This window comes from Danio rerio, chromosome 16, assembly GCF_049306965.1.
Source record: "Danio rerio strain Tuebingen ecotype United States chromosome 16, GRCz12tu, whole genome shotgun sequence".
In the NCBI taxonomy this organism is placed as follows: Eukaryota; Metazoa; Chordata; class Actinopteri; order Cypriniformes; family Danionidae; genus Danio; species Danio rerio.
Genome location: NC_133191.1, coordinates 45,519,238 through 45,530,127, shown reverse-complemented (window position 1 = coordinate 45,530,127; position 10,890 = coordinate 45,519,238). Strand labels below are relative to the sequence as shown.

At 34.6% G+C, this 10,890-nt stretch overlaps 1 protein-coding gene across 2 annotated transcripts in view; it reads right to left on the bottom strand.

Annotated features, from left to right (window-relative positions):
• Window positions 1-3,017: 3,017 nt before the first annotated feature.
• scap (SREBF chaperone) overlaps window positions 3,018-10,890 on the bottom strand; it is a 48,495-nt gene continuing 40,622 nt past the window's right edge. For both annotated transcript variants that reach the window (XM_681493.8, XM_005158250.6), the window contains exons 21-23: window positions 10,501-10,581; window positions 8,547-8,753; window positions 3,018-8,133 (exon numbers count right to left, since the gene is read on the bottom strand). In XM_681493.8, coding sequence (XP_686585.3) covers window positions 7,888-8,133; window positions 8,547-8,753; window positions 10,501-10,581 — 534 coding nt within the window. In that variant the 3' untranslated portion in view covers window positions 3,018-7,887. The remainder of the gene's footprint in view (window positions 8,134-8,546; window positions 8,754-10,500; window positions 10,582-10,890) is intronic.

Sequence of the window (10,890 nt, the reverse complement as noted above, 5' to 3'; positions counted from 1 at the left end):
TATCTGTATCTTAAAATTATTCATCCATCACTGAGCATTTTGAGGTGGGGGTAAATACAACTTGCGATAAAATCACAATAGTTTTGTGTGGTATATGGAGCACGCAGTGCCTATAGAAAATTATCATACCGAATGAAAACGTCCAGGAAAATAAAATAAATGGTCTAACTTTGTTAGCTGCATTTAAACATTATAATCCTCATCATTAATGTACAAATATAATTGAAATAAATGCCAAAGGATTAATCAGTGAAATGCCTGGGTTTGGTAAAGTGATCGTCCCTTTGGAGTAAAACATTATAAACTTGCTCTGGTGCAAGCAATCACCTCCAAAATTAAGCTCCAGGTGACATCTGACATCAGTAGGAGAGGTGTTGATTTCTTGGGGATAAAAGCTGTTTTTTTTTTTTAAGGCTTGTTTAAAAAAAGCCTCTGTTAATAGTGCATGGTACTGCAAAGAATTCATAATGGTTGGGGAAGTGCTTTCGGGATAAAGTAGAAAGGCACAGGTTAGGAGATGGCTACAAAAACATTTCAAAGGCTTTATCTATCCCTCGCAGTGCTATTTAAAGCATCATTAAGAAATGCCAAGTGCATGGCATCACCTGCACATTGCCTTGATCTGGCCATCCATTCAAACTGAATGACAGAGACAGGAGGACATTAGTAAAAGAAGCTATCAGGAGGCCAAAGGGAACTTTCAAGGTCTTGCAAGTCTATGGCTGGGTCTGGTCAGTCTGTGCATGTGACAACTATCTCCAAAGCTATCTCTAAAACTATCTCTAAAGCTGGTCCGGGATATAACAATGGCAGTTCAAAAAGGAAATTTTATTTAAGATATTATTTTTGTAATTCATAAATATTTTAGGTGTTTTTTTATTAATTGATAGCTTTAGAATGTACCTACAAGAATAATTAAAAAATTTTTAGCCCTTAAGATACTTGGAGCCGGTCGTAGTATATTTATTTATTTATTTATTTCCTTTATTTAGCCAGGAGATCACATTGAGACAGTACTGTCTCTTCTTCCAGTGAGACCTGGTCAAGATGGCAGGCAGCACATAAAGTTTCATATAAAAATCACAAACAATACCTCAAAATTACAAAATCACCATTCTTAAAAACATCAGCTCATAACAAACAATTGCAGGTGTCCTTTAAAATGTTGTATAAAAGATGTTTAAAAGTACTCAGAGTCGGAAGCCCTGGGAGCGTGAACGGAAAAAGCACGTTTGCCAAGTTCTGATAGTGCCCTTGGAACTATCAGACGAATACATGAACCAGATCTAGTATGTTGATTGTTGGTGTGAAATGTTAATAAATTAAAAATATAGGATGGTAATTTACCTAAAAGAGCCTTTAAAATAAATAAGTACAGATGTAATTTTCTCCTTTGATATAGAGATAACCAGTCTAAGGAATCATACAAAATACAGTGATGCGTCCGTGAATCTGCACCTGTGACAAAACGTACTGCTGCATGATAAACAGAATCTAATTTTCTTAATAGGGTAGCGGTTGCGTGCATATAGAGATGATCACCATAATCCATTATAGACAGAAATGTACTCTCTACTAATTTTTTTGCGGGCTTTATAAGGAAAACAATTTCTTGACCGGTATAAAAAACCTAACTTTGGCCTAGCCTTTTTCAGTAACTTGTCAATGTGTGTATCAAAGGCTAATCTCTCATCAATCCAAACTCCTAGATTTTTTAAAAAAGCTAACTCTTTCTATTTGAACACCGTTCAGAGTTTTTATTGTCTGATCTGTTGACTTAGTGCGGCCACGGCTAAAAATCATATATTTAGTCTTTTTTGAATTTAAAACCAATTTTAAATTTTGCAACGTACACTGCAATATTTGAAAGGCAATCTGTAGATGTTGTACAGCTTGGTTTAAAGAATGTGCTGCTGTATATATTATTGTGTCATCGGCATACAGATGTATGTACAGATGTATATGGGGGCTCGCCCAAGACATGACAATGGCAGTTCAAAATGAAAATTTACTTTAAATAATTTAAGTATATTTTGATCATGTTTTTGTAAAGAAATTACTTCTTGCAACTGGCTGATCTGTGTTGCCTCTGTTTATTGATATATGTGGAGCCGATCATAGTATATGGGGGCTCGTCCGGGATATATCAATGGCAGTTCAAAAAGGAAATTTTATTGAATATACTATTTTGTAATTCGTAAATATTTTAGAGGGTTTTTATCAAAGAGCAGTTTTAGAATGTACCTACAAGAATGATTTTTTTTTAGCCCTTAAGATACTTGGAGCCAGTCGTAGTATATGGGGGCTCGTCAAAGACATGACAATGGCAGTTCGAAATTGAAATTTTATTTTAAATAATTTGAAGTATATTTTGATCATGTTTTTGTAAAGAAATTACTTCTTGCCACTGGCTGATCTGTGTTGCCTCTGTTTATTGATATCTGTGCAGCCGGTCGTATTATGGGGGCTCGTCCGGAATATAACAATGGCAGTTCAAAACGGAAATTTTATTTAAGATATTATTTTGCCATTCGTAAATATTTTTAATAGGTTTTAACAAAAAGTAGTTTTAGAATGTACCTACAAGAATGTCCATTTGTTATTTTAGCCTTTAGATATTTAGCTAACTAAATTTAGCATCTGATAAAGATATTGATATAGATCAGGGGTCACCAATCTCGTTCCTGGGGGTCTGATGCCCTGCAAGGATTAGCTCCAACTTGATTCAACACACCTGCCTGGGTGTTTTAAGTATACCTAGTAAGACCTTGATTAGCTTGTTCAGGTGTGTTTGATTAGGGTTGGGGCTAAAATCTGCAGGACACCGGCCCTCCAGGAACAGGTTTGGTAATCCCTGATATAGATCATTGGAATGATCTCTATCAAGAAGAATCTCAATGTAGATTTCTACAGAACATGCTTGGTAAATATACTGTTGAATTTAACCTTGAAAAGTACTTAAATAAAACAAGTTTAGCATATGAAAACAATAATAAAATGAAACAAACTTACAAAAATGTATGAAAGCCTTTTTATTTGCAAATTAGTACAAAGTTGTTTTTTTTCCTGTGTTAAAAATAAAACAGAGCATTAGTTACATCCTCTACTGTCTGGTTACACTGTGTAGTGTATTTGGGAAAGATTGAGAAGAGGGCAGAGCAACCCCCCAACAACAAAAAACAAAAACAATATTTACACCCAATCAATCTGTCTCTGCCCCCTCCCCATCTTAAGAAACAGTGCAACATTCAGGCATTTCACATCACTTTAAAAGATCCTCCACCCCACTCCTACTTCAGCAGCAGTAAAAGATACAGCAAGTCGAGAGCGGTATTTCACTTCAACACCGCAAACATCGAATCATGTCTAGGAATGTACTCCTCTGAGACGGGAGAGTAAAATGAACACAATGGAGCGCGGTGCTATTTCACTCCTCACAATACACTAAAAACAGCTGACATTGTTTATGGCCATCAAGTAAATGATGCTTTCAGTATGGCCATGCCAAGGATAATAAATCATTGTCTTCTCTCAGCAGTTGGTTCTCACGTGGTTAATATGTAATCTCATAGTCTGAGAGCCATTTCCAACCACTCAAATAAGTATGGAGCCAGATGATTCTCAAAAATAAAACATTTTTAAAAATAAAACTGAAATACCCACAACACATTTCACATTTACAAAATCTAATTCGTAAATTCTAAACAATTTGTGAATTCACAAGTAGAAATCCAAAACACTTTGCCAAAGTAATTACAAGTGTGCTTTTATGAATTGTGTTTTGAAATCACGAATTGGATTTGCGTATTCATAGATTGTGTTTAATTTACGAATTAAATGTTGTGGATTTAAGAACTGTGTTTTTGAATTACAAATTGAATTTTGTGTATTTATGAATTGGATTTTGAATTTATGAATTGGATTTTGCATATTTACGAATTGTGTTTTAAATTATGAATTGGATTTTGCATAATTATGAATTGTATTTTTAATTTACAAATTGGATTTTGCATAATCATGAATTGAATTTCGAATTTACAAATCACATTTACATATTTATGAATTGTTTAAAATTTTTGAATTGGATTTGCATATTTGCAAATTTTGTTTTTAATTAATGAATTATATTTTGCGTATTTATGAATTGTGTTTTGAATTTACGTATTAGTTTTGTGTATTTATAAATTGTTTTGAATTTACGAAATGGATTTGTTTATTTATGAATTGTGTTTTTAAACTACAAATCGCATTTACGTATTTACAAACTGTTTTGAATTTACAAATCGAATTTGCTTTACTATGCACTGTGTTTTGAAATTAAGAGTCAGATTTGTATATTTATGAATTGTTTAAAATTTACAAATTGGATTTGCGCATTTACAAATCGTGTTTTAAATTTACAAATTGGATTTGCGTATTTACGAATCGTGTTTTAAATTTACAAATTGGATTTGCGTATTTATGAATTGGGTTTTTTAATTACGAATGGCATTTGCATATTTACGAACTGTTTTAAATTTACAAATTGTGTTTTGTGTAGTTATGAATTGTGCTTTGAATTTACAACTCGAATTTGCTTTATTATGAACTATGTTTTAAAATTACGAGTCAGATTTGCGCGTTTCTAAATTTTTTTAATTTACAAACAAAATTTGCATATTTACGAATTGGATTTTGAATTTACAAATCACATTTGCATATGTTTAAATTGTTTTGAATTTACAAACTGGATTTGCATATTCACAAATTGGATTTTGAAATTCCGATTTGGATTTACATATTACAAATTTTGTTTGCGTATTTACAAATCACAAATCAGATTTGCATATTTACGAACTGTGTTTTGAATTTGCGAATTAAATATTACAAATGTGAAAGGTGTATAAATTTTATTTTGTAAATGTATTATTTCTGATACTGACATGGTTCCATAAATAAACAGTTCTGGACTACTCCTGTCTGCTTTAGTTTTTTAGAAATAACTGGCCACACACTGAATTAAAATGATTGCTATTTTTTTATGATTTTTGAGCATCCTTGCATTACACACATCAGCCTCACACAGTCTTGTGAAAGCTCAGCCATATCAATGCCACAATCGCAAACCCAATTATAAACGTATATATATAAAAAAACGAAAATCGCACAAAAAGAGGGCCAAATGTTACTATACGGTTTGAGATTGCAAAACTAAACCTCTCATCAAAACAAACTAATATTTACATTCACAAAACATGGCTAATAATTGAGGGAGCATGTGCATTTTAGTTACTTGCATAAATCAATTTTTTTTGTTAATTTTTATGGGGACAATAGTTGTTTTTCAAAAGAATGGAGGGACACATGATAAAACAAACAATCCGTAACCCCAAAATATTTAAAGCATCAAAATAAAGTTCTAAAGTGCAGTAAAAACCACCTAAGACTTATTTGCATTGAAAATTGGAAAAGTTTTGGTATATCTTCTTACCAAATCATAAACCAAAACACAAAATGAGTCAGATGCGCACATGCGTATGAGCTTAATTATCTGTAAAAAATCAAAACAAACAAATAACGAACAAAACAAAGCTACTGTTCTCTCAGTGCATTCTAGTATTTCAGTTTAAGTTCTCGGGACAACAAATGTGCATTTGTACCAATCCCAGTACTAGAACATCAGGGAAAAACAATCAATTATTTGATTGATATGGCTGTATTAAATAAAAAAGCCGAACCAATGCACACATTAGTGCGGATTCTGCAGGGCTGGACTGGATACACTAATATTCATCAAACACACACATCCACTGTGCCTGGTTACAGGGCCCAAAATAAAATGTACAGTAAAAACTAATGTCAACAAAATCTCAGTGAAACCTGTAAACTGATCTACAACAAAAACGCAATAAGAAAATAGAAACATCTAATAATAAAAAAGCAGCCCTATCCATTACCTTCCAGCCTAAAATCTGCTGCATTTCTATTAATATGACTTTGGGTGACTCGTAATACATGTACATCATAATGTGCGCGTGAACATTTCTATTGTGTTTAAGGCAGAGCTGAAATGAGAACATCTCGCTTTCTCATGTCTCTGGCTACCCGACAAAGACCGACACTACACCGAAAATGTCAATATGATCTTATTATTATGGTGTAAGTTAGTCAAAGCTTTTGGTGTGTTTTAAATTTGATGACCACGTCTCCGCTTTAACTTCTCTATAAGTTTTAAATTCAAATACAAATTGTTAGAAATTTCACTTAGAAATAATTGATCTCAATATTAAAAAGATAGACCCCCCCCTTCCGCCTTTTCCCCAGAGATTCAGACGTACAGTATGCTTTTTGATAACGCGACCATTCACAGAAAACACAGCATCCAGATGTTTCACCCCAAAATCAAAAGCAAACGAGAAGTGATGGGTCGCAAATATAATCAGTTGTCTATTATTTGCACGGTGACAGCATTTAGTGAAAATGTAGAACACTTTTTTTCATTTAAAAAATGATCACTTCGATAAAAGAATAAAAATCATCCTGTAAGGACGTAAAGATCTGTTACATTAGCAAAAATTCAATTTGCTTGGGGGGTGGGGGTGGGTGGGGGGTCGCACACGGGTTGCGCTGCTTGGCACAGCCCCATGCATTTTAGAATTCTAAACAAAGATTTCTATCAGGGTACGCTAGGGCTGGGCCAATAAACGATTTTATATCGACTCTCGATAAAATTGATGTCAATAACAGTGAAAAGCTCTGGACTTTTTCACTCTATATTGATCTTAGAGCCAATGACACAGCAGAAATGTGCAACAATGGAATCTAGAAGTGTGCTGATATTAGAGATGTTCCAAATTTTCGGGCACTGAATATTTATCTGCCAAAAATGTTTGGCCATTTACTGGACCCTTCAGTCATTGTTGGGCTACTCTTTTAAATCTAAAAGCATTAATGACTTATATTAAAATATATATCGTTTAATATGGAAAATAATTTTTTGCATTCTCGCCCAGCCCTAGGGTAAGCACAGTGGCCCCCAGTTACGACTTCTGCCGTGCCACAGAGCGACATCTGAATAGTTTTATATTAAATGACTTTCGATTGTGCGCGTCTGGTGTGTGATACTTTCAACTGTCGAGCGCTGCATTGGGTGTGCGACCCCCTTCAAACTTACAGTTGTGAATTGAAAAAGATTAATAATTTAGTAATAATTTAGTAATAAGTTATAATAACATGTAGTGTGTGTGTGTGTGTGTGTGTGTGTGTGTATACATATATTAGAAAAATAATGACCCTAAAATAGCTTTTTCCTGACCAATGGTTCATCTTCCTATGCGGTTATTATGATACAGGCCTTCCACTGTAATCAAAGCTCTGAAAATTCTTTTGATTACGGGGTGAAGAAGAACCTGTACATTTCTACAGCTCTCATGAGATTCAAACCTTTCAGCAGGACAAACTCTGCCTTTTTCTGCCCCATCCACAACCTTTCGTTCTTGCAAATATTATGGTGATCTCTTAGTGCTGGACAGCATTCACCATCAAACACACACACACTCACACACATGGGCATCTTAAGGCAGGGCAGGAGAGCCACCTCTCGCTGTCAGCAGCTTTTTTTAACACCCTCATATCTAGATTCACACAGAATAATCTGTATAATGTTCTAGCAAAAAGTAAAAAAAGTGTTCAGGCCTGATGAACGACAAGAGAAGAAGATTTCCATCCGGCTCAGATGTGCTAGAACTCGTCCGCTTTCTCCCTACTCAGTGTAGGGTGCACAATAAGAGGACATGTAAACGCCATTCATGTGTGCAGTGACCCAGCGGTGATGCTCTTTAAAGGGTGAGTGCTTGGGTTGCCAGCCGCTCTGCGAATCTGCAGGCTGCTGTTCATGTGTGTTTGTGCTCAGTCCAGCTTCTCCAGAACAGAGGGCACATAGACCAGACTGAGCTCGCTACCAAAGTCACAGATGATGGCGGCGTTGTCCAAAACCAGGAGCTGCCGGACGCTCTGACCTTCACTGCTCGGCCCCAGGTACACCGTCTGCAGCAGGTCCCCATAGTTCAGGTCCCAAAATGACACGCAGCCTTGTCCTCCGGTCACCAGCAGATTTTCAGAAATCACCCCCAGACTGGCCCCACATCCCACCTCCTGAAACACGAGAATATCTGTGTAAAATGCTCATTTTGTTGAATGATTCACACGGTCTTAAAAGGATAGTTCACAAAAAATTAATATTCGGTTGACATTTACTCACCCTTTATTTGTTTCAACACTGTTTGAGAAGATAATGATGATGTATTTTTATTTACAACAATGCTGTTTTCCAACACTGTTTCAGTTTCTTTCTTCTGTGTAACACAAATTACGATACTTTGAAAAGTGTTTGAATCCTGTAACCATAGACTTCCATAGTGTTTGTTTTTCCTATTATGAAAGTTCCTTTTATGAAAGTTTTCTTCAAAAGTGTTCGACAGAAGGCAGAAACTCGGTTGAAAACATTTGCGGGTGAGTAAATAGTGATTTTTGTGTGAACTATCCCTTTAACTCTTCCAATCACGCACCTGTTGTATTGAGTACAGCTTAATGCCTGTGCTTCGGTCCCAAATGCAAATGAGGTCATCCAAACCGCTGCTAATGATGCAGGATGTTGTGCAAACCAGTGAGGTGACATCACCACGATGACCGTACACGTGGCTCACCCGGCTGCCTGTTAGGACATCCCACACGCAGATGGCTCCATCTTGGCCTCCACTGGCTAGAACCATAGTCTATAACAAAGCACAGAAGGACATTAGTGTTGGAGAGAATAGGTAACACTTTATTTTAGTGCTCCTGAATCATGTGCTTACTATTGTAATAACAGAAAGTTAAATGATTTAACCCACCTATCCATCCATTCATTCATCCATCAATTAATATACATCGTTTCCATTTAAAGTCTAATGTAAAATGGCATGACTGTTCCCTGAATTTTACTGACTAAAAATTTTTTCCATGACTTATGATGAAAAAAAAGTCAGAAGTTGTCTTGAGTAGATCTTCAGGTAAAAAAAACAATACTACTAAGATGTGTGATTTTGTGTATGTTTTCAAAACAACACAACAAATGTCGTAAATATTGCCACAAATTTGGAGAATAGTCCTATTAGGCTGCAAAAATCAAAACTTAATTTTGTTAAATCTAGGAGGGACTGGTTGAGCACTGAGCAGACAAAATTTAGCCAGTGACAGTATTTTAACAGGTTCAGCCTGGTGACTGTATAATTGCCAGTTGCCAAGTGAGAAAAGGAATAAAATTTAAGTGAAAAATATATATATATATTTATATTTATATTTAAGTAAAATTTTAAATGACAAACTCTTGATTTCCCTGTTATGACATGACCTGGACCAAACAAATATAAAATCCCCTGACTTTCAATAGGTCTGGAATAAACCTTATAAAATGTCATCATTATGGGAACCCTGAATATAGATATCTTATCTATCAATCAACATATCCACCCAATATTATATACTTCCATCCATCAAAATATGCATTTATGCACCCATACATGTATGTATCCTCCATGTGTTCATTCATGTATCCAACAACAATACATCCATGTATTCACTAGGCATGGGATAATAACTAGTTTCAAGGTTTACTGTGGTTTTGGAAAAGTCAACGTTTTAAAACCTAAATGTTAAATGTTCCTGTAATACCGTTCCTACAGTATATGAAATTGAATAAAATTTTTTAACTTTTTAATTCAATTCATCTTTATTTGCATAGTGCTTTTACAATGTAGATAGTGTCAAAGCAGGCTTACATAGAAGATTAAAGTGAACTGAAATGGTGTCATTTTAGTTTTTAGAGTTTAAGTGTAGTTCAGTTTAGCTCAGTTCAGTGTGTTTTAATATTCACTGTTGAGAGTCCAAACACTGAAGAGCAAATCCATCGGTGCGCAGCTCTACAAGTCCCGAACTATGCAAGCCAGTGGTGACAGTGGTGAGGAAAAAAAACTTCACAAATTGGGAAAAGTAAAGGATAAAGAAGTCGATTTTAGAAGGCAATGATTTATTTTTGTTATTTAGTCTGACATGTTTACTGTTCCAAACTATTTTAAATGTTTCTTAAAATAAAATATATTGACAAAAAGTTGTTGTGTTTTTACCCAGACATTTAAAATAAACTAAAAATAAAATAAATGAAAATAAAAATTGTATTTTAAAGCAGTGATCACAATACCATGATACTGTGAAACCGTGATATTTTTATCCAAGGTTATCATACCATCAGAATCTTATAACAGCTCATACCTAGTATTCACCCCTGTATCCAACCATGTATGCACCATTGTCACCATCTATCTATCCATTCACTCATATTTCCACATACCAACCACACATTAATTTATTTGTCCATTCATTGTCAATCAATCAACCAATCAACCAACCAACCAATCAATCAATTAATCAATCATTGCAGTACTGCACAAGCATGCAAGTGTGATATAGTGGTGTGCTTCTGACCTGGTCTATGTAGATGGCGGTTATACCACCTGAGTGGCCCTGCAGGGTGAAGAGGCAACAAGAATCCTCCAAACGATACACCTAAAAAGGAATTAAAATTAGAATTATTGTAAAAAGCGCTATGCAAATAAACTTGAATTGAAATGAACTGAATTAGATTAAATAAAAAGTAGGCATGCGTTAACTGTAGGAATCAGAATCTGTGCCTACATAAAGCGTTAGCACCTAATATTTTAGGTAAACTTTATTATATAAGTGTTGCTTCCTTTGCTTTTCAGATTATCAAGCTATTGTAATAAATATATATATATATATATATATATATATATATATATATATATATATATATATATATATATATATATATATGTGTGTGTGTGTGTTATATAT